The sequence below is a fragment of the Poecile atricapillus genome, chromosome 6 (genome assembly GCF_030490865.1).
Source record: "Poecile atricapillus isolate bPoeAtr1 chromosome 6, bPoeAtr1.hap1, whole genome shotgun sequence".
Classification (NCBI taxonomy): Eukaryota; Metazoa; Chordata; class Aves; order Passeriformes; family Paridae; genus Poecile; species Poecile atricapillus.
The window spans coordinates 30,667,319-30,692,305 of NC_081254.1; the positions used below are offsets into that span (position 1 = coordinate 30,667,319).

Here is a 24,987-nt window from a genome sequence, read left to right on the forward strand (position 1 = left end):
CAAGACAGATCACCATAAACATTGGGTGATAAAGGGACATTGAATCCCGACTCTCTTATCTGATGTTCTGGGAATGCCCTTCTTGATCTTCATCACATGCACAAAGGTTCTCTCCATAACCAACTTACTGAGGGATGGTATTATTATATATTATATATTATTTCAAGATAATCAACTCATCCTTAGAAACTCCTTGCTGAAGGGCTGGAAGATCATGCTAAACATTTGCATCTCACACCCAACATCTGCAAGTCTCTAACATGTAGTAACTGTTTATTAGCTTTTTAAGTGGCAAAAAAAAATTGAGTTATGCCTTCAACACATCTGACATACACAAGAGAATAATTCATTATTTCAAAAGAATGATTTTCTTCTAACATAGGATGGAGGTAATTAGAAATTCAAGAGCTCCTCAGCATACTCTGTTCAACCATCTCCTACACATCACTTGATGTCTCAATCTTAAAAAAAATATCACAGAATAGTTTGAGATGGAAAGGACCCACAAGGATCATGAAGTTCAGTATCAAAACCTTACTTACAACAACGAATAAACAGAAGTGTCAAATTATTCAGCGAAAATCCTTAAAGATCCTCAAGTCTACAAGAGAGCAAGTTGCTGAAGTTAGCAGAAAAAACAATTGCTTTTTCCAGACAGCATGGAAATTCTGGCTTACTGATGAGTGGTGGTTACCCATAATAGCACTCAAATGTCTATCAGGCCTCTCAGCTACCCAAACAGCATCCCACGTGGGGATTCTGGCAACAAACTCATCACAGTTCCCCTATGCATCCTTTTTATAGGCTGCATCAGTATTCCATGCAGTAAAACGAATTAAATTTTCTTCTGAAGTAAGTCAATATAAAAATGCTAATTATTTTAATCAATTCTCCCACTGTTCACCCTGAGATTATCTGAGGAGGAACACTGACCTAAGTGACATAAGTCAGTGGTCTCCCAGATCCTTTCAAAACAGAGTCTGTAGTACAATTTCTCAGTTATCACCAGGAATCTACCCAAGGGGTTTTTGCAAGGACCCTTACAAAGGAGACAGACCTGTCCTCAGCCAACCCCTTTAAACAACGGAAGCTCTGTGCCCCTTGCTCAGAAACCCTCCTTCCATCAAGGATCTCGTAAATGCCCATCATTCAGTACCAGCCTCACTTCTGGCATTTCTAAGGACTGAGCTACACAGCCTCAAACCAAAACAAGATAGCCACATTCATGAGCAATGTATGTCTTCATGGTTTCCTGACACCCAGGAGAGTTTGCCATGTACAGAGCTGATAAACCACACATTTCAGAGGCCCTGCCCTGTGCTTAACTGCCCATGTTGGGACTCAGACCTTAAAAACATTGCAGCATAGAAGTCAGTTTCTGAGGTTTATTATTTCAACAATAAATAATTGTGCTCCTAAAGACCATCAAGTGTTAACATCACATGGTAAATGGACTATCACAGGGAAAGCACTGACCAGTATTGTACCCCTGACCACAGGCTGTTCCTCTGGCTAGCACCTCCAGTGCTGGATAGCAAGGAGACAACCTCAAATCCATCAAATCCTGTTTTGAGGTGCCCTCGGAGAAAAGAAAATACAAATTCAACTGCTTCTTTGAACAAACAAGTAATTAATTCATTGATTCTTGTTCAATCCAGAAGTAATAAAAAACAACACTCAGTGTTCTGCAAGGCTTCATTTCTATTTGGATCACTTCTTTAATTTGATAGAATTTTAAGATACTGCTTCTGAACCAGATCCTGAACTAAAACAAACACTGCCATGTAGATTATACTGACATGTGTAATGCTGAAGTGGTACTATAACAGCAGTGGGAACTGGGGAGTCTCTCACCATGTTGAGAATGTAGAACCTTGCCTATTATTGTCTTGTACAGCATAAGAGCAACAACATTTCACTTCTGAACAGCTGGTATTGACAATAGATAATGTATATGATTGGTTGACACAAGGCTTCTGTCATTTCTGTGTTTATACCACTTTATGATCAGCACATATAAAATCTGGAATTATTTCTCTAGTTGTCTCTTACAACACAAAATGACCACCATTAATAAAATACATGATTTTTTTTTTTCAAAAACAGCCTCTAAAAATTGGGTCCAACTGTGGGGCAATACTGAAGCACTTACTTAGCTTTAATTCCCAGTGATTCAATTAGACTCAACAAGACACTCTTCTGAACAGAACAGGCTTAAGACAATGCCTAAGTGTTCTTCTTAGACAGATCCCTAGTGAGCCTGAAAGTTATCCAGGCTCAACGAAGGCAAGAATTAATAATTCTTTTGGGGATACTGACTGTCCTCTAGGTGGAAAACCAACTTTGTTATAAATAATCCTTTTTAAATTAGTTATGGATTGCCCCCAGAACAAAAAAAATTCCCGTTCTCTGGTTTCTCCCCAAAGGGCACAAGACATTTTGATTAGTGGAACTTGGTCTTTTCCCCTGGTATCCATTAATTTTTCTATAAAAATAATTGTCTCTCCTACAGTAGCAGGCCAAATTATCATCCTAACTTGTAAATTCTTCCCTACCAAGATTCTTACCTCCCCCTTGGAAAAATATTTTTCTGCCCTAGCTTAATGTATTTTTAAATAATTTTACTATGCCAAGACTATCTATAGTAGCGTTGCCTTGTGAATTCTTATCCAAAGTAAGCAAAATAATATTTTTTTATTCCGCTCAACTGTATTCACCATAACCAGCAGCACTCTGGTAGTGATGGTGCTGCAGTGGTAACTTGTGTAGGAGGTGGCCAAGGATGGGATTGTGCTGGTCACTGTTGGTCCAACCAGCTCAGCAAATGGCAAGACTGACCCATTGCACATGGAAACAGAACCAGAGGAGCACAGAGAACCTCTGCAAAAACACAGACATAGCAGCAGGTGGTAAACATTGAAAGGACAAACAGCAGGAGACACAAGAGAAAGAGCAGAGCATTTCACAGTGCACTGGCACAGACTGCCCAGAGAAGTCATGGAGTCTCCCTCACTGGAGATATTCATGAACCATCCAGGCACAACCCTGTGCCCTGTGCTCTGGGATGACCCTGCTAGAGCAGGTAGGGTTGGTCCAGATGAGCCACTGTGATCCCTCCCAACCTCACCCACTCTGGGATTCTGAGGTACAGGAGACAATGCCAGGACAGAGAAGACACCAAATCATGGGGAAAAGAGAAACAAAAATGATGCCAGGGCAGGAGAAATGCTGAGGCAAAGTAGCTCCCCAAGCACGGGCAAAGAGACTTGGGAGGAGGTACAGCTCCAAAAGGACTGTGGCCAGCAGAGGAACTCACGTGGAAATAACTGAGTAAGGAAAAAGGAGCAGCACAACGAAAGGAGCAGCAATGGCCTGGCACCAGTGTCCTGCCCCACCCATGCCTCACCAAAGGTACTGAGGACAATGAGTGACATGGACTGGAGACCAGCAAGGAGAAGTGCCCAGAGAGAACATGAGGTGTGCTTCTCTGAGCATGTGTTTGCCTGCTTTTATCTTCAAAACCAGAACCAGCAATTAGAACTTTGTTAATTGTGAGAAAATTAAATTGATTGAACCTCCCCTTTTCAAAACTGGGAGGGTTTTGGCTCACACCACTCACTGTTTCAGTTGGAGGAAGAGCTGCCTCTACCATCTGAACCCATGAACTCTATGGTCTCAAATTTTAGGACTAAACCCCCTAAGCCCTCCCCTCAAGTGAGATCAATAGCAAAAGTTCTCCCATTTCTCAGTATACAATATCTGCCATCGTATCTTCAGAGAGCTGGCTCCTACACACAGCTGGGATGCAAGGAACGTATGGAATTCCACTACTGAAAAACATGGGAAGTGGTCAGGCATGGCAGGCTGTGCTTGCCCAACCCTTTGGATATGAGTGTTTGTACCCTCATGTGAACTAAATGCTATAAAAAGAAAACTAAATTAAAATCTCCAGTAAACATGCAGTGCCTGAGCTGGCATCTCCTTGGTTATTTTTGTTTCTTTCAGTATCAATGCTGCACACCAGAACTGCAATTTGAAACCTAATATTAAAAATAAATTTAGAAAGAGAAAGTACAGAAAAGCAACGCCATAAATGTGCCAATAGAAACATAATTCCTTTACAGTTGCATTGCCTTTTAAAAGCAATAAGATGTTTATAAGACAGTCACATAGCATTGGATATTCTTTTTTCTTTTGTACAAGTAGTGAAATCCCAACACTAAGATTGCCTTGTCACAGCTATGAAGCAAGGTGAAAGAAACCCTGCTCCAAAGACCTCTAATTCAAATAATCAAGGCAGACAAGAGGAATGTTCTTATCCTCATTAACACAAGGAGAGATCAAATTACCTCCCCAAGGTCACCTTAAGAGCCTCTAACATAAAACTGTTCTATTGTTCAGCACTTTAACTACAAGTGTATTTTTTTAACATCTACTACTCTGCATATTTGTAAAATGCCTTTTCTGTGGTTTGTACAAGGCAGCACATGCCCTTATTAAAAAAAAAATAAATAAATAAAAAAAGCCTGAATGCCCAGCCCCAAAAGCAAACTGCCAAGCAGAAACAAATTTGAAACTAAGTAAACTGAAGCAAAAAGAAAATTAACTCTCCAATCCTACCCCTGCCAATGTGTGATTGCATAATCTTGTCATGTGCTCCAAAAGCAACAAACTTGGAGACTTTCCCAGGTCGCCTGGGGTTAAAAAGTTCCAAAGTCATGAGTTCAAATCAAGACTGTATTTTATCAACGACCATGACACTGAGATGGTGTTAGGGCCAAATCCCATTACTCAACATTTTCCTGATTAACACAGGGAATAGATGTTAGGACTGCAAATACACAGAGCACTGGAGAGACAAAGTTCCCAAGAAAGAACACATTTAAATTAGCAGACAGGTAACATTTGCATACTCTTCAAGGCAAGTCCCATCTACAGCAGTTACATTACAACTACAGAGAAAGATTAAAAACTCCTTTGGGGGCTCACAGCTCTTGGGATTGGCAAATGGAAGAGAAGGTTGGAGCTACTGCAAGCATAAAACCAGTCCTCTTGGGCAAAACCTGAAGGGCTACTGCTATCATGCTTTATCAAAAGTATGAAATAAAAACAGAGAACAAAATCTCTCTGCAAGACCAAACCAGACCATGGGCCAACCCATATGGGAAATATGGTTAACATTTTGGTAACCTGCACCTTCTGTGTGGCTGCCTGGGAAAGCCAGCACCACTGAACACCTACAGAGAAGTTGTGAGAACATGAAAACATGATCAAGCTCACTGAAACTGGTACTCAGTAGGTGCCAGCACCTTCTCTTCAGCAGAATCAGTGCATGAGGAACAGAAATCATTAAGCCTGTGTGCCTCCTTCTTTAATTCAAAAAAATCTTCAGCCCTTCATATTTTCTCCTTTTATCCTTCCAAGCATGCAGAAGCATGGCATGAACAGCTGCTAATCCACTTTCATAGGTTTGCCCATGGATGATCCTGCCCAAGATCTCATCAGGTACAAAGCTGATTACCAATATGCTTTCACAGACTAGCACTTGAATGCCAGGGCTGCCTTCACATCAAGTGTTCAAGAAATCAAGAATCAGGGCTAAATCCTCAGTTTATGTGAACTAATGGGGGCAAAAATTAAGCTACAACACTTGTATCACACAGAAACCTGGCTAGCAGGCTCCCAACCCACGCACTGACCTCAACACAGAAGCAGTAAGAATGCAGATTATTCAACATGGGCTTTAAATGGCTGGAGAGAATTAATAACAAGACACACATACACACACATAAACTTTCTTTCTGTTAAAGCATAAGAAGAAAGTTACCCTTGGATGCAGCACAATGATAATAATTTAGCTGAGTAACTAGATAATAAGGGCTCATAACTGGAAATAGATAAGTACACAGAGACATGCAAATGTGGTATCAGTCTGACATAATTTAGGAAGCGCCGTTTGGTGTCAGCAGAAAACACCCTGGCCTCAGGATTTTTTTTGTGTATGAACTAACCAGGCAGACACTGAAATCATTCTACAATATGAGCATAATGAAGCATGCTAATTTGTTAAAAACTGTTACCAACCATTTTGCAATTCAGTGAATTGGAGTTGCATTTTTCTAGCTGAAACCAGTCCCTCCAGTGCCTGCTTAATGTGTCCATGAAATGACACTGGACTGAACTGCATTTTCAGCCTGTTGAAACCATAGTTCAGCTGTGGCTGGAAGGGAGGGTACCAGCTGTATTGTACTGACTGCATTTTGCAAGAGTATCACTGTAGAGAGTGACATTTACAGCAATAAATCCTGACCTTCTGATTAAGCAGAGGAGAAAAAAAAATGTAAAAACAACCAAAACAAAACAAAATCCCAAAGAAACAAAGCAACCAAAAAAGCCCCACCAAAAACAGGAAAAAGAAAATTGAGATGGAAACAAAAGAGTAAAAAAAAAAATTGTTGGGGCAATTATTTGAAACTAGTAACATATAAAATCAAAATATTTAACAGATACTATCCTTTCTCCCTCTGCAGCCATGAGATATGAAATATCAGTAATTGCACTCCAAAATTAAAGAGAGCATTTAGTTATTTTAGTCCACTATCTCTGTGAACAGGAAAAAAATATTTATATCCAACATAAGCATAAAGAGCCCTTTTTGATAACCCATTAAACTTGGTGGGGAGGGGAAAGGAAGCAATTTAAACACAAGTCTTTTTCAGATTTTCAACCATTTATTGTCAATTTCTCCTGCTATTCTATGAAGCTTTTTTTCTGCCATTTTTGCCTCTCCAAAAATGATGGGCTTGTTTTTTTTGAAGGTAAATGACAAATGGTGCAAGATGCTAAAACTGAATTTACAGAGTAGTCCTCAGGTACAACCCCACATAACACAGAGTCCAAACAAGTGAATATCAGCTGGGGGAGAGGACAGGAACATATAAAAGGACAAACCTGAATGCTACACATATTTTATGTACACTTGAAGAAAACCAGCAGCCCTGCCTTGAAATGCATCTTACAAAACAAGCAACAGTAATGATAAACTGAACGACAATACTTATTTTTCTGAAGATATGACTGATGTAGTTCATTCAAATGATTCTGAAACCTGCACTTTCCAGGATTTGGGGTGAAATTCCTATTTAAACCATGTCTGGTATGGCTCACTGATAGGGGTAGCAGGTCATCAGTTCATGACTGACATTATGAAAGTAATCCTGTAAATCTGAAATAGGAGATCCCAAAGCTACTAAGTAGCCAATAATTTTTTTGTTGGGTCACTAACTTTCATCAACAAAAATTATCTATAGACTGAGTAATGGTTATTACTACAGCCCTCCAGATATGTGTGACACAGTGTGGCAGGCATTTGTCATATAGGACGTATTTGTCCTGCTCTCCTCAATCTAAGCATCTGTGAGGCTAATTGCACTCACTTTTTATTTACATTTAAAAAAGTCTTAGCACGGGTGTTCAAAGCTGCAGAACTGCTCACTCTTACTCAGCTTTACTCCTTCTTATTTCTATTTTTTCCCTAGTTTGAATTTCTCCCACGTTATTTCTTACAGAATACTCAAAAGTAAAGAACACAGACTCTCCTCTTCACAGAAGAGACTGAGTTTGAATCTGTCTGTGATATTGTAATGCACCCAAACCACATCCAGTACACTCAAATACAACTCAGATTGTGTCTCGCATCTTCATAATACAATAAATGACACAGACCAGTATTACTGAAAGGAAACACCCCACAACCATTTCTAAATTCTTTAAACTGGAAAATTCTTCTGTAGGAGGCTTAAAATGATACTTACAGGTAACTGAAACTGATATCTAATTTAGTACTGCAAAATTCAAGCATTTTGCAAAATCCCATATGATCCATTTATCCATTAAAATGTAAAATATACCCTCTCAAGTCCAGATTTGAATATATCAATATTTATCTTTAACATTTTAAACTAGCTGCTGCAGTGGTCAAAGCTACTTGAACTGTAGCAAATACAGGTAAAGAACTGTCAACTTGGGTTAAATCACAGAAAAAAAAACCCAAACAAAGATGTACACACCGAAGGGACCCTGCTGTGCAGACACACTAAATTAGATGTGTTCCAGATTCTAGCCTTATTAAAGCAGGTACAATGATGATCAATGCAATCCACTGCAGGGATTCACACACCATTTTTTACTGAAAGGAAAACAACAGCTGCCAATCACAGCATGCACATCTTAAATGTGAAGGTTTAAACCTCAGGTGACTGTGGCTGGCACATTAGGTTTCGGCTCCAGCCTATCAATAAACATAATTACCTTTTTCTTTCACCATGGCAAATAATTTTTCTTCGTAGTAGAAGCAGCGAGAATTAACTGAAGTAATTTAAACACAATCTCTTTTCCAGCAGTGTTTGGCTGAGGTGGATTAAAAAAAAAAAAAAAAAAAAAAAGAGAGAGAAAAAAGAAAAAAAGGCAGCTTATTCCAGATAATAATCTCCCCTGGTCAGATTCCCCACAAGGTCTGATCAGGTCCGATTGCTCATCACTGTCTCTTTCCTTCTCGTTTCTCTCATCCTTTCCCCCTGTGGTCCTTTCCCGTGGCTCACGGCAGCTCCCGCCTGCCCGCGGGCTCTGCCCCTTGTGCTGGGAGCAGCAGCCGCAGCTGCCGGGGCAGCAAATGCAGCAAATGCAGCAAATGCAGCAAATGCAGCATCCCAGAGCCCCATCCCCAGCCCCTGACACCCCCTGGCATTCCTCTGCCCTCGCACAGCCCGGCTGCCGCTGCGATCCTCTCCCCAATGACTGGCAAAAAGCTGCAGAGGAGATGCGAGGGAGAGCAGGAGAGCTGCTCCAACGCACACACAAGGCTGAAGTGGTATTTATGAGTTTCATATTATTTTATTTACTCAGACTGAGCCGGGATCAGGAGGGGAAACAAAGATGAGCACAGGCAAGTGCTGAGGCAGGCTGCAGCACAGTGGCTTTTCCATGGTGAGCAGTTTATCTACTCCTGGATTTAGCTTTAAAGCAATTACTAGACCACAAAACATGCTAATAAATGGTCTCTCAATGCCTACTGACCATAGAACAGATCAGAGTAACATACAGCCTGTGCAAGAAGGGAATACCTGTCTATTCTCTACTTCAAACAACAATAAAAAGAATAAAAATGAGAACTGTCACTGCTCAGTGAGCACCTGTGTTCTGAAGGCAGGCAGTGCTATACAAATGTTTGCTGTGGGTCAAAGTGCTGTATTCTGAAATACCAGATACTTGTAAACAATAACTTCTCCTAAGTTACTCCTTTGCAGATGACAGCCACAGGTACCCATGGAACTGAGAAGACAGAAGTGAAGAAAACAGCAGCACTGAGGTGGGAATTTCACTCCCCAACACATCCCCAACAAGACCAAGCACCAGTGTAGAATGTGGGCATCAAACCAACCTCCCAATTTATGGTTTTCCAGGCACTAAACTCTACTCAGAAAGGACTGGTCAGTAAAGTGATGCTGAAAACAAACAAACCAATCCTTAAGAATATTGTCAAGTCTCATCATCATATACCTAGGTTCTGCTTTCTATAAAAAGATGCAGGTCGGAGTCAGGGAAAATAAAACTTTCCTTTTACAAGCAAACTTTTATTCACAGTTATAAAGAAAAGATTGGAAATATGACTAACCAAAATCCTGAATACCCCTTAAAAGCCACTTGCAGTTTTTAAATACATATGTACTGCTAGCATCAAGATTTTGGAGAGCCTCTATCCCTACAACTATTACTGAGTTCTTAATTTTATCTAGCTACCAGTGGCTTCCCCAAAATAAATCTGTTATTCATGCCTTTGCCTAGAGAGTAAATCTTATATTTGTGGTTTAAAGGCAGAGAGAATGGCAAATGGAAATGAACTGACTTGTCAAAGACAGAGGTGATCTCAGTAGCAGAGAACTAGGTCAAATATAAGGATATTCTGGGCTAAATTATGGACAGATTCATTGAGCAAAGACTTCAACTTGACCAGAGCTCAGTGCAAAATGTGCTTTATGTTACATGACAGAAGAGAAATTACATTCATACTGCACCCTACACTTACACTGCTCACACCTCCACAAGTGAATTCCCTCTCCACGCTGCTCTATGTAGGGAGAGAGATATTAATGTAAAGAAACAAGCTGTAGGCATCAGCCAGACAGAGCAGCAGATGGCTGATACCTGCTGGAAAAAAATCAGACCACACACACAGCGTTAAAAATATTTGCAGTAAATAAATTCTAGTTGTTTTGTATAAATGCCACCCAGAACAATAGAAATAAATTAAACAAGCCAGTCTGCCTCACCCAGAAGGTATCTCTTATTCAGTGACATTCTTTAATAAATAAATCACTGAGAGAGAGAGAGAGAGGGAGAGAGAAAGAGCCAGAGACAGAGCCACTTGCATGGAAAAAAATAGTTATTCTATTCTAACAAATCTAGGCTGGCTTTCTATTGTTAGCAGTCCAACATGTAAGAGCAGCACAGCACAGGCAGTCTGACATTCTTGCTTCTATGACTCAGTCTGTTACTATTAATAGCATCTGAGGCTCAAGTGGGGAGCTGGGCTGAACCCCACCAACACGGAGGCAGAAGCCATGATGTCACATTTCTGACACATCAGAGATGTCAGGTTGTAACTCAGCCTGGCCGTGTTCTTTTTGGAGCTGTATTTTGTAAACAGTTAGGGGAGAGCCTCCTGAAAGGGACACATCTGACCTTCATTCATAAATATTTGATTTGATGTGCAGAGCACAGCCTATGGACACGCACCATGGATGCTGTTAACCCCTTCCTGGGATCCTCAGACACCCTCAAAAGGCTTGCAGTGATGATCATTCTTTTTTTTTTTTGTTCCAGCAAGCTGCTGACACAGAAGCTGCTTGTTGGTATGTGGACTTTCTGTTCTCTGAGTACATTCCTCCATTTTTCACATGTGCTAGAGATTAGCACTAGTGTATCTCACATTGTTCAGCCACGAGAGCTGCAGTGCAAGACCACAGCAGCATGCACATAAAATGTAATTTAAAAATACAGGCTGCAGTAAATTATATTGGAGATTTAGGAGTAAAATGTAATCTACTCCAGAGTAAAGACCTATGAAGAGCAGACGTTAGTACTGTAAATAAAGTCTCTTACAGCAGGATGGTTTTTGGGTTTAATCTCATTGTTCTAAGTCAAGGCAAAATTTTTACCCTGCTGTACAACTTAGAATCAACTCAGATATCCTAAACTAGAGATAAAAAAGGAATAGACAGCATTCTAGAAACAATCCTTTGGCACTTACTGTTATTTAGGAGTACCTATTTTAAAGGAAAGCAAAATAACTATTTTTCTTTAAATACCTTTTGCATTGTACAAACTAAATAAAGTCTTCCTTGAACACAGTGTGGGTGGAAGAGTCTCAACGAGTACACTACAGCTAAACAACATGCTCATATTGCTGTTATTTTTCACCAGAAAATATCTTGTGCATTCAGTGAGAGGCATGAGAGTGATACTGAGATCAATCCACAGGGGGAAAGAGTTAAACCAGTTTGTTTTGCTATTTCTTGTACCTTGATAATATTGAAAAAGTATGAGTAAGATACGAAGCAGTTTAGCTATGATTTAGGGTTATGTTATTCTCATTTTAAAAGCTGGTGTTCATATTTTTATCTTGCATTCATTCTTCACAGATGAGATCATGGCTTAGAAGTATCAGCATACAGTTTTTGTACATTTTCTTCAAAACTGAACTGATCTCTCTTGTTCCTGAAGAAATGAGGAAAAGGCAGGTAAAAAACAGAAAAAGAAAGGGAAGAAGTTGTTCCACTAAATAATATCCAGGAAAATGTCATCTGTTTAATATCCTTGCTTCCAGCTAAAAGCCTGGAACAAAGTTTTGACAAGAAAGACTGGCCCAGGCTTCCACAGCTTAACCACTGTCCAGCCTAGGTCAATTGAGAGCCATCACTTCCATGAAGTCTCAATTACAGCATTTTGCAAAATGCTCCCTTCTCCAGGAAGGAAATGCCACTCTCTCATGACCTGCTCTAATTGATATCCTGACTTACCCATGCCTGCTCAGACAAACACCAATGATGTCAATTTGGGATTTCTTGCAAAAGCCCCATGACCCAGCAGTGATCCCGGTGCCCTAATGGGCAAGCCTACACTTCCCAGTTTTAGTATTCTCAAAAATTATGTATTAACCATTTCCTGGTTTCTCCTGGCCACATCCTCCTCCAAGAAGCAGTGTTTCCCTCAGCCAGCCCATTTTCCATCTTTTGGAGCCAGCTGGAGCAGCAGTGCTCCTGAAGGGCTGCAGCACAGAACCAGGCAGGCAACTGACAGGGAGCCAATGGTGCTGGTGGAGTTTTCCAGATTCACCAGAACCCAGTGAGCAGAACTCAGGCTGTACCTGACAGAACTGATCCCCACACCAGGTGTACTCAGAGCCTTCCAAGGCTGCAGGCACTGGTATTCTGTGAGTCATCCTTGAGCCTTTCCAACCCTCCTCAGAGTTTTTGCTCTGTAACAACTTCATCCTGCAGCTTGTGCAATGCTCTGAGGCTGCCAAGCCCACCTCACCCCATGTCCTCATCACACCGCCCTGTGTGGAACCAGCAGGAAGCTGAGGAGCTGTGAAGGTGCCACAAATTGACCTCCCCACCACAGACCCCCTGTGCTGCCCCATCACAAGTTTTGAACAGTTCCCAGGAGCATACACAGACCCACCAGAGAGGAATACGGTTCTTTCTCAGCACATACTATGGTCCTGCCCCCCTGCACCTTGGGATCACATTGTCCCTATTGATAAGACTGATCTTCAGCAAATAATGCCTGAGGGATTCTAACCAATACCTCCCTGCTGTGCTGGGCTTTTTCCTGTACCTGTGTCATGCCATTTCCAACAAGATCAGTCTGATAAATTGGTGTTTGAAATCACATGCCATCTTTCTTTCAGAGTAAACAAAATTAAAATTCAGAAAATACATCTCTCACTTGATTCAGTAAAATGCACAGCAAAATTATTCTGATCTGCCAGGATTTGGGGGTTTAGTGCTTTTTTAGAAATAGAATAATTTCATATTCTTCAAGTCAGACTCCTCGGGAATAAAATAATAATTTGTTAGGTTTTGATCTATTAAGACATCTGGATCTCTTAAGAAAAAAACAACTGATTTTCTGAGATTCTTGAAAGCAGGATTTTCTTAGTACTCTTATTCAGTAGAGCAGTAATAGTCTGCAAAATAAATAGTAAGACTAAAATATAATCTGTTGCAAAACACAATAAGAATTAAGTATACTTGGCTTTGTTCTAAATATTAAGAGGCTTAACACACACACTTATGTAAAAAAGCACCTGAAACCTTCAGATTATCTTTAGAAACAGATGAGAAAAGATGGTTACATTCTACTACTTTGCCAGTATATATAATATAATATACTCCAAAAACACAGAATCTCCCTAATGGGTAAATCTTCTGGCTGCAGGTATGTACAAACATTTATCTCCGAACATACATTTCTGTTATTGATGTAACAACTGCATTCCAAACAGCTTATGCTATTGCTAATCCTTAGAAAGGAGATCATGCTTTCTTCACACCTGTGTGATCTTTATAGTATGAACACATAGTTGGCACTAAATTGAGATGTGGTACAATAATATGAGTGCAGAGAGTGGTTTAAACTCTATATTTTTTTAAAACTACCATATAAAATCATCACTGTTCACCTGCTATAATTTGGATTTATTGAGCTATTTCACAAAGACAGCCAATACTGTTGCTGATAGAAACATAATAACTTTCACTGACAGTCACCACAGTTAATGCTGAAAATTGCACAAAGGCAGGAATCCCCAACAGGAAAGCACACATGCAAGTGTCATCCTTTACTGTGCATGCCTAAGGTTAAGGAGATTTGATATTGAAAATCCACTTCAGAATTGGATTAACTGTGCTGAATAAACCCCACAGCCTGTCTTGGGAGTTTTTGGCTCAGTGAAATCAGCAGGAATGCTGTAAAGAGTCTCTGGTCTAAAGAACTTCTCCCTGAGAGGTCCATGAAACACCAGATTGAAGCAGCTTCCTGCCAATCCATTTATTTGCAGAGTAAAGCAACAAGTTCTTTGTTTTGCAGAGCTGAGAGATGTGAAAGTCTCTCCACTAAGCACTAACCTTCAGTGTGTGCCTCAACAATACAACATCCAGCAAAGCATTCCACAAGTGCACGGTGCCTGGAGATGAGGCAGCCCACCATGTGGGCACTGGCTACAAACCACCCTTAGATCAAGCTGGTCTATTTCATTGTCACTGTGCCAAATGACAAATTCCTCCTCTTCTGATGCCACACTAAACTATAGATAGGACTCTCAAAGGAGGCACCTAAATCTGTCCTGCAAATGTATCTCTCCCAGCCAGTGTTTGCCAGTCCAGTGTCCTATCAAATGAACCACAGAGGACCTCAAAGAAAGCTAAAAAGATGCTTTACACAATTTGACTACATAGTGTAATATTAATATATTCAAACAAGATTTTACAGCAAATAAATTTTTATAACCTTAGTCCAGCTTCTGGAATTTCTCTATTTGTGACTGTGATTTTATCTGCTAGATTGGGAGGTCACTTGTTTCAGCATGGAAAACCCTTACATACTGGAACCTTTATCTTAAATTATTTGCTGCCATTTCAATAGTAGGATCATCATAAAAGTATTAAGCAGACATAAAACAAATTGAGCGTAGGCATAACTGATTCCAATCTCTGCACCAACTGGAATTTCTAAAAGGAAACTATAAAAGATATAAAAGCTGTTTTGCTGCTGCTCCATAGGGAAGAGTCAGATATTTTAAATCATTCTTCTCCTTAAAGAAGAGTTTGCCAACTTTAAAAATAAACAATATGGCATATCATCCAAGTACTGATGTATACTGATAAGCTGATTTGTTTTGTGTATTTTGCATTTTACAGTTTAATGTTTCTATGTTTTACATTGAAAACTGCACACACAGCTGCACCATCTAATTCACATGAGAACAAACTAGCAATGAGCATCCCCTGGTACCACATGTTTCTGCATCCCACCATAAGGATTCACTCTTTAAAGGAAAGTAACAAAAAAAATATAAAAAGCAGGATAATGCGAAAACTGTAATCACAATCATCCATTCTAACATTGTCTTCTTTTCCTCTCAGCTGCCCTGTGTCTGCATGACCTGGGTGAAGAACATTCCTGATTCCCTTTCCTCCTTTCTCCCTCCATTAAGTATTTCACCACAGAGATTTAGCAAGTATCTCACACTGAGCCACTTTAAGGTCCCTGTATACAACAGCCTACCCAGTGACACCCCCATCTCTCAGGCATAAAGGAGAAGAAACCCACAGCCATTATATTCACCTTTTCCTTACCCATGTGTGAGGGATGGATGGGGGTGGCTGAAGCAAGGGAAACCAAGCCCCTCTCTCAGCCCTACTCCACTCCCTCCAAAGCTGCAGCGTGTGAGAATGGCCATTTCCTACGCCTTTCTCTCCGCTCAGAAATTTTCCCACTATTTCACCTAAGCAGACAAGCCCAAGGAACAGCTTTCAGATGAGAAGAAACAGCAACTTCTACCTCTGTTTTTCCCGTCACAGTGCTACCAGTGTTTTAGCCAGTCAGAAAGCCTGGAATCTCTTCAGCTTGGAAGCAGCTCCCATTTCAGATTTACCTGAATCCTTCCTGCCTGCAAGAGGCTGTGCTGGCTCTGAGCACCCCAGACCCCAGGAGGAGGGCACCCTGCTCTGGAGGGGAGCCACCCCTGCTGTCCTGCTGCAACCCTGCCCAAGAAGGGGATGGCATTTCTCTCCAGGCTGCTTGATTAAAACACTGAGGTTATGCAACTGCAGATGACGGACACAAGAGAGGAAGTCTCCATCAGATATAGAACAAAGGCAGGACTCCCTGAAAACAACACTGCAGGGAAGTAGCCAAAATGTGCCCTTTCCAGCCAGAGCACCCACTGGCATTATGGAATTACACAGTAGGGGAGATCTTTGCCTCAGTTTCACTGAACAATCTTCACACTGCTACTATTGCCTATTTACATACCATAGAGGAATCCACAATATTTTCATTATTTCTTTAAATTTACAGCTGATTTAGCTCATATTCCTTGCTAGTGTCTACTAACAGTAGGAACTGCAATTTTGTTCCTGTGTATTGGATTACAGATAAAGAAGAATTTAGGAGAAGGAGCAGTGAACCCTACAGAGTTGAATTCAGTTGCTCCAAATGATGCTACCTTAATGCAGATTAATGCTAAACCACTGATTTACTACTAAACCAATTAGCTTAGATTGATCTGAACATTGACAACCACTTGCCAGAATTCTGAAACAGGAAGCCAAGGGCTACAAAAACAATAACTGTTCCAATATTTTAAGTAAAAATACATCAGTGACTAAATTGCGGTAAAGACATTAAAAATGTGCACAGGATGAAGAACTGATCCTAACTTATTACTTCTTCATTTCATTTTCATTGAAAAAATCAGGCTAACTCTTCACACTTTGAGAGCTAAAGATTATTAAGAGCTAACACAGATGGAGTTTCAGCTGTATTTCTTACTTAACACAAAACCACTACTCAGTATTTTTCACAAGGATACTTCTCTGTGCTTCTCAGGACAATGCAGAACACATCTCCATTTGAGAATCCCTTACTCAGCTGAAGATTGTCTAAATCCCACAATTATCACCACTCTTCCGGATTGAGAAAACCTAATTCCATTAATCTTTTCTCATAAATCTTTTTTCCTAATACCATTCCCACTGCCTTCCACTAATTTCCCTCATGATTTATCAGTATCTTTCAAAAATACAATGTCCAAAGCTAGAGACAGTATCCAGCAGTCCTCTTCAGTAAGAGGAACAGAGAAAAATTATCCAACTGCCCTATGTATCTCCTGCTAGCACATCCCAGAAAAAGAATGGCAGCAGTATTATACAGTCAATCTATATTTATCATACATTACACTTATATTAACTGTATATTACAGTTAATCTATATTATGGTAAGTATTATTCTCCACGTGCTTTTCAGGATCAGTGTGTATTCCCACTTCTTATCTGTGCAAGTCCACATTTTACACTTGTAGACACTGAAATTCAACTGCATAATTTCAAACCATATTGCTGACTTATGAGGACTATTCTGAATTACAGCATTGTCCTGCAGAAGAACGAAATAATGTTTCTAAACATTACTGAATTACCACACATTTTAAATGCATTGTCCCTATTCAATCATTAAAAAAACATAGAGTGACTGAGGCCAGTAGAGATTGCACACGTGAAGGAATCAATTTGAAAAGCTGTCAAAAAGAAGATTTACCTTATCTGAAGGACAGGAGCAATCTGATCAGCACCTCTCAACACCTAAGGACTACCACCTACTACAATGCCAACAGAACCTGGATTTTCCTCTCTCATATCACTGCTTGCCATTTTTGAGATTGCATAGAATTTGAGACTGAGCACCTGACAAGTTCACACAGTACCATTAAAATCCTACATTGATGTGACAACATGCAAGTCACATCAAGTATCTGTTCTGTGGGGAGCTACTAGGGACACCTTTAGCAGGTAAGACCCAAGACTAAAACAGGAATTCTTTTTTTTTCCATTTTTCCTCCTTTCTTTCCAAGTAACAGCAGGGATTAAACAAACTGCAGCCTGAGTGATCTTGGGCACTCCTTGGTGGAATGCAATGGAATGCAAGGAGTGCATGAGAATGGAGAATAGCAATGGGATATAAAGAGTTTGTTTCCCTAACTAGGGCTCTAACTTTCTTGCCATAGCACAGAAAGAAAACCTTACTAATGCAATGAAGCTGATGTGTGGGATCTCAGATGTAAAACAGTGGGCAAAGGTTCAAGTGTTTTATCCTGCAGCTTGTATTTTACAACTGGGCCTTTCATTTCAAATCTGCAAAGCCCATTCCTCTCAAGAACACCCTACCTCTGTGTCTTCCCTCGTATCACCATGTTGATCTCTTGGACTCCTCCCCTCTGCAAACGTACACACAGAAAAATCAGACCTTCTTTTCCCCAGAACCCCATTTCTCATAGAATAAAAGTGAATAGACTATTTCAGTTGGAAGGAACTTAAAATTAATTATCCAATTCAGCTGCCTGGGAGCATCTCAGGGCTGACCAAGTTATTAAGGGCGCTGTCCAGGTCTCAAACATTGACAGACTTTGGGGATTGACCACCTCCCTAGGAAGCCCAGTGTTGGACCATGCTCTAGTAAAGAAATTCTTCCTAGTGTCCAGTCTAAACTTTCCCTGGCACAGCTTTGAACCATTTCCACACATTCTGTTGAAGCCCATCCCAAATGGCCCCAGCCCATCAATCCAGCCTGTCTGGACCCCTCTGCAGATCCTCCCTGCCCTCCAGCAGATCAACACTCCCACCCACCTTGGTGCTGTCAGTGAACTGGTGGTGGGTGCACTCACTCCTCTCATCCAGATCATCAGTGAAGATATGAAAAGGGACTGAGCCCAGTACTGAGCCCTTGGGAACACCACTGGTGACCGGCCTCTGACTGGACTCCAGTCCATTCTCCACCACTAGTCAGTCTCAGCCACCCAGCCAGTTCTTTTACACAGTGAAGACTAAATGGGATCTTGGTGCTTCAAAACTTTTCCTCCACCAGTCTAATTTACTTCCTGTCTCATCACGGGACTGTATTCATGCTCCCTGCATTTCCACCCATGCCTTTGTCATCCTCTTAGGTTGTGTCTGTCTCCCTTTACATGCAGCTGATGCAACAGAAGCAGCCATTCTCACAAGTGATGCTTTAAATACATATGGTTACATAAAGAGGTGCTAACCTCATACAAGGGGTCAGTTAGGTAATGTGGTGTGCAGCTCCTTTCCCTCAGGTGTGCACTGTCACTTTGCAAGGTTGCACAAGGTGACATTGGTACAAGTGACAGGTGACAGTATCTTCTGTGAGAAGCAACATCACACAGTTCCAAGAACATTTTCTCTTCAGAATTCCAGTGCTCTTTTGCAACCAACTTTCAGGTTTTGCTAATCCTCAAAATCGGACATTTTCCCACAGATTCCTTTGCATCAGGGTCTGGCCTCAGAGAATCAAAGGCATGTGCTAAACCAGGCCTTCTAGGGTAAGACAGATTTTGTTGCAGCAAACCATGATTGGCAATCTCTCTCACAGGAAGCATCCTTACACCTCCCCTGGATACAGAAGGGAAGGTGGCTCATAATTCCTTGGCCAAATGAACTCAAGAGAAATGCAGAATGAAGACTTTCAGGGACTCGAGGCCACTTTCAAACTCCTTTTTTTTTCATGTTCTCTTCAACTTTTAGAGTGCTTTTAACTGTCAGTATGATGCCACCATTTAACTTTGTGAGAAGTTTAACCTCCCACATTCCCATTATGAAGGGGATGGAATTTCAGTGCTAAGTAAAAACAAGTCATGGGTTAAATGGATGATACTCCAAAGGCTCACCTCCTGAATACTAAATAGCTCTGCACCTGTTGATAATTCTTGACCTTCCAAAAACCTAAAATATGGGCCTTTCCTGATGTTTGTGATTCCACTTATGATCAACAAGGAAAATAATTACTGAGTCTCCAAATACTTTGAACAGTGTCATTTCTAATCTGTTTTCAACAGCAAATAGCGACAGCAAACTGTCCTTCAGCAGGGTTTATAAGCTGCTAAATCTTGCAGTACTTGAAGGACCATAATCCCCAAGCAGCACATGGCCTAAGAGACAGATTTACGTGTTTGGCATCTTAAAGTCACATAAAGCATTTACCCCCAGGCTGTTTTCAAAAGGCATTCCACTGCTTTTATTCCAAGTGGGTGAGATTCTGATTCCAATTGTTCTAATTTAAGTAAAGCTGAGGCACCAGCCACCTTTCAACCTTTCATTTAGCATTATACATGGCACTGGAAAGCAGGACCACAATTCCAACCCTTTTGTTGTAGCACCCATACTGGAGAGTGAAAGAAAAAAAATCCATCGTGGTTATTTGCATTATCTATTGCAGCATAATGATAAACATCTTTGTGATTGCTTACACATGAGTGAAGAGCAGCAAAATTGCAGATTTCCAGATTGATTTAAGCCCCGTACAAATTAGAAGACAGCTCCTGGCCTGCTATGATGGCAAGAATTTCACTGGAGTCCTGCATGGATTGATCATGTAGCTGCTCACTGCTCATCCAAATAATTTCCAATTCTAAATTGTGATTTATAAAAATGCTGAATTGTATGTAGATTTTTTTTCTCTAGAATGCCAATGGGAAACACTGCTGGGGCTGGCAAGGCAGAATGATATTTGCTTTCTCCCAGCTAACAGCTATATTATATATTTGCCCCACATTTTAGCATTGTTTTCATTGAAATGTTACTTTTAAAATAATTGATCACTCAGAAGCAGTAACTATCTGCAACAGCATATGGGTTTGGGACGGTTATTCTCTTACAAGGTCAAGTTCATTAGGTACAGAGCTGACTAGCAGAAAGCAATTTGCACAGAAGAAAAAGTGTCATATACCAAAGCAGACCTTTGAAAAATACTTGCCTACCAAATACAATCACTCAGTATTAACATTTTGAGGAGCTGGACAGAGTGACAAGCATATAGCAGCTTTCTTTGTCTGCTTAGTACAGACAAAATTCCAACACATAAGCAGTTTGGGTTATCAGAACTGAAGTCCATAAGACAAGTCCCAGAAGATAAAATCTTTGAAATTTTTCTGGAAGAGATTAACATTTATAGCAAATTTCTCATTCACAGACAGGAGTTTCCAGAAAACTTTTTTTTTTTTTTTTTTTTTTTTTTTAATTTGTAATGGACTGTAATAAACTAGTTAAGCTGATGGATTCCAGATATAAGTCCTCCCACCACTAATAGTCCTACTAAGGAATAAGCTAATGTTCAATATTAATTAAAACCCAAATTTTAGAAACTACAAAAAGGAGCAAAGAGCATCGTTATGAGTCTTTACATATATCCACATTATACTACATGATGAATGCAGTTTTATTCCCCAATTTTTCAAGAGTTATGGCAGAATTAGGAAAATAAATGTAAAAGGATAATCAAAGGCATGGACTGGCTCCTGCACAAAGAGCATCTAAATAAGTTATGACTTCTTATCCAGACAAAGGAGGTACCTGGATAAAAGATACTAAAAGATACAGAAGCCTAAGAAATTAACAAATGACAAGGAGGTGATCACAGAAAGACTTTTAATCACTTCTTCCAATTCAAGAATGAGGCAGTTTCAAATAATACTCCTTGACAATAGGTTGAAAACAAGCAGAAGGGAACAGTCTTCCAAATCCCATAGGAAAGCTCTGAACACACTATTACAGAGTGCTGTGCTTTCAAAAGGCACTTTTCTAGCTTGAATACTTCTGAGGATTAAGGTCCCCTGTGTCCCAGGATGGAATAGAGCTGTACCTATATCCACCAACTACTTCCAGAGTCTAACTTGGCATTTTATTTTTCTTTCCCTCTGTCAGTGATAAAGTATTTCTCCACACCTGAACACACTTTCTGTCATACAGTATCTTGCTGCTACACAAAACAGAAGTTAACTGTAAAACAATTTAGCCTATTCACCAACCAAAAGTCAAAATCTGATGGCAATCCTGACTTACCCAGATGCTCAGGAGTGTCATATAACTGCTCACACAAGTAGTAGTCATCTGGATTCAAGTAGGGAAGTTGCTTCAGCAAGCTCTGCTTGGGAATGAGATACAAGACCTCTGCAATATCCCCATCCTCAATTATTGACATCCTTCTGACAGAATTTCGAAATTTCACTTTTTCCAGCACCAGTTCTTCTCCTGAGCCACACAGCTTCCCAAAGCTGTTTAAGATGGGGAAAGATGGCATTTCTATTCAGAAGAAGCTAAGAAAAGCAACCTATAGTGCACACAGTCAGTCTACTACTCACGGCACACTGCCCTTTCCAATCCTTCTCTTTTTCTCTTATCCAGCAAAGGAGATTAAGGAAGATATATTTTTAGTGATTATCTTCAAGAGATTAGAACAGTATGCTTGATCAGGTGATTGCCATCTAAAACTATTGTAATCAGTTGAAACTCATCCCTGCAAATGCAAAAGTCAGAAACAAAACCAAAATGAGTATCTGAAAATCAGATTGATATTCAGGACAAGAGAAAGAACGTAACTGAGTTACATAAGAGGATTAGTTTAAAATCAAAAAACCTTGCTGTGTCAAAAATCTTATTATAGAAGAATCATCATCATCATCATCATCATAAGCTACAAATGCACATCTGTGCATTTAATCCAGCATGGCCCTCTTTCACGTCAGGTCTGTCCGTGTGCTACGAAGAAAAGGCTGTAACCAAGGTAGAGCACGTTGGTCCTCCTTTTTTAGGAATGTACAAGCACTGGCTGGCACTACTTCATAAGCAGATTTCTTTGGAGAAATCCTTTCTGCAGCTTTCACTGCCTATTGCAAACAAAAGCATTTAAGCTTTCCCCTAACCATTAAGGACTGGTTCGCTTCTGCTCTTCCTCTCCACCTTCCTGTGCAGCTGACAGCAGAGGCTTTGCAGATACTGTGCCAACCCCTCCTGCTTCACCTACAAGAAGTATTTACGTTAATCCAATTCCAGTGACTTGCTAATCTAATCATCTAATGAATATTTCTCCCTGGGTAAAGGCAGAGTTAATCATCAACGGGGCACTGGAAAGTCACAGGAAATTCCAAAGTGAAAGAGCTAAAAAAAACCCCAAACTAACAACATTCATCTTCTGTAAGAGAAAGTTACAGGTAGACCCCAGACCTGGACATGCTCAGAGGCAACTTCAGGCTCTCTACTCAGTGAAATGCATGGAGACAACTGTGCAACCAGTGTCTGGCCAAGACTTTCAATTCCCCTTAACACAGAGAAGTTATCTGCAGCTTCAAAATGACCTCGTGCAATCATTGCACTGCTTCCAGTAAGGCTTTTTCTAAATTAGAAGGTGACAAAAACTCTACCAATAGGCTTACTGGGCACAGTGAGAAACTGTCACTTAATTCTCCCTCAAAATCAGAGCTCAAGTACTGACTCCAGATGGGGATAGACTTTAAAGAGAAAACTGCTTTATTTACTGTTTCAAAGAGAAAATACAATCTCATAAATCCAGACTTTGATCATCTATTATTACACATCTCCTATGAGGTCAATTACTTTATATTTTCTAAGTAGTATGAGTTTTTTATTATTTTGAAAACAAGCGTGCAATTACAGTTCCCCTTAAACAGACACGCTCCTGGATTTTCTAATCAATGGAGAACACAGTAAAATAAGCCAGAATAAATCTGTACTAATTTTAATGGGGTGATGCTAATGTGTATTTGAGGAAGAGCTGGCTCAATAAATATAGAAACTCCAGTTCTGCCTTAGAGTATCTTGTATCAGATCAGAGATCTCAGCAAATGATGAGTTTTAAGCATTCCTTCTAGGATATGAAGCTTTGCAGCAGTTTTTCAATCTCTTCCAGATTTCTCAACCTGCTGACCTGCACTCCACAGCCCCTCAGTGGAAGATGCACCTCTGAAAATCCCAAAGCTTCTACCAGTGAGCGTGGATCTCCATTCAGAGCTTAAAGCAGAGGGATGACTCACAGGAGAGGCTGGATGAGTCAGTACAAGGATCTCTCAGTCTGAGAGTGCCATTTGTTGGATAATTGGTGAAGGATGTTGACACCTGGCAGCAGCAGCAGTGCTGGCCATCCAGCCCCTCTGACGTGTCCAGGTGGACTCTGCCCTTTGAGATGAGGCAAATGCACACCTTGCCCAGACATTAACTCCTGCAGAAGTCAATCCTCAGAGACAAGAAAGGAAACTTCTGCCCTGCAGAAACTGCTCCAGCTTTTGTTAAAGCCTGGCTGCCTAATACCCAGAAAAGTCACTTACAATGGAGTTGAACACACTGGTTTAAAGCTGACTCCACATTTTCTGCTGTGTCCATGCTGATTCTTACCTCCAGCTCTGTTCACCAAGATGTTCATTACACCTCATTACAGCTCCTGCAGTAAGAACTAAACCAGTATGACCTGTTTATCCACTACAGAAGCACTCAGCCTGTGACCACTGTAGAAGTGTCTGATGATCTATCCAACAGCGCAGCACAATCCAGTGTCCTTCCACCACCAAAACACATGGGATTGGTGCAGGACGATGGATCAGGATTTAGTGACACTGACATATCCCTGCAGAAACATCTTGCTTAATTAAAAATAAGATCTTACTTCCCCTGAGACAGACTTCTCTAATGCTGCTTCTTTCCAGCCCTGGCTATTGCTGCACTGAGAACTGCACCTTCGAAGACTCCATGCCAGCTGCTGCTTAATAACACAAAGCAATATGATTTTTGGATAGTTCACTTTTTTCATGTACAGCATTTGTCTTCAAAAGCCTCAATCCTGTCAATATTAATATAAGAGGACAAGCAGTAGAAATAAGCAAAACAAGACCAGGAAGCATTACAGTGGCTTCCAAGTCAGATAAAGGACTGCTTGTAGCACATCCTTGTGTCCAAGGCAAAGGACCAGACCTGAGACAGCCTCATACAACACAGTTACTAAACACTGGGATTCAGCCTCAGTCTGAATCAAAAATACAATGGCAATCTCCTACCACTTAAGCATTCAATTAAGTGGAATACATTGATTTCTGATGTTCTTGCTGAAGAGAAAAGAAAAAGGCAGGAATCACAGGGGCACAACCCCGTCCGTATGTTTTGTGAAAGAAAGTCTCCGCAATCCAGGGTGCTCAACTCAGAATGAGCATTGAGGAAATGTTCTCAGAACCTGCCAAGTAGCAAAACCTGTTTAAATCACTGCCAATTCCAAAGCCATGTCTAATCCAAGTAGTCAGTGCTGGGATCTCAAGCCTTCACAGAGCACAGTGTGAGATATGGGCACTTT

At 40.5% G+C, this 24,987-nt stretch overlaps 1 protein-coding gene across 11 annotated transcripts in view; it reads right to left on the bottom strand.

Moving 5' to 3' along the window:
- Positions 1-24,987, bottom strand: part of ABLIM1 (actin binding LIM protein 1) — a 189,078-nt gene that overhangs the window by 105,278 nt on the left and 58,813 nt on the right. The window contains exon 1 of one of the 11 annotated variants that reach the window (XM_058841964.1): positions 8,311-8,329. The exons of the other annotated variants lie outside the window; for them this stretch is intronic. Within the exon in view, the coding sequence (XP_058697947.1) occupies positions 8,311-8,326 (16 nt within the window). The 5' untranslated portion in view covers positions 8,327-8,329. Of the gene's footprint in view, positions 1-8,310; positions 8,330-24,987 lie in introns of those variants that run through there. 11 annotated transcript variants of the gene reach the window in all.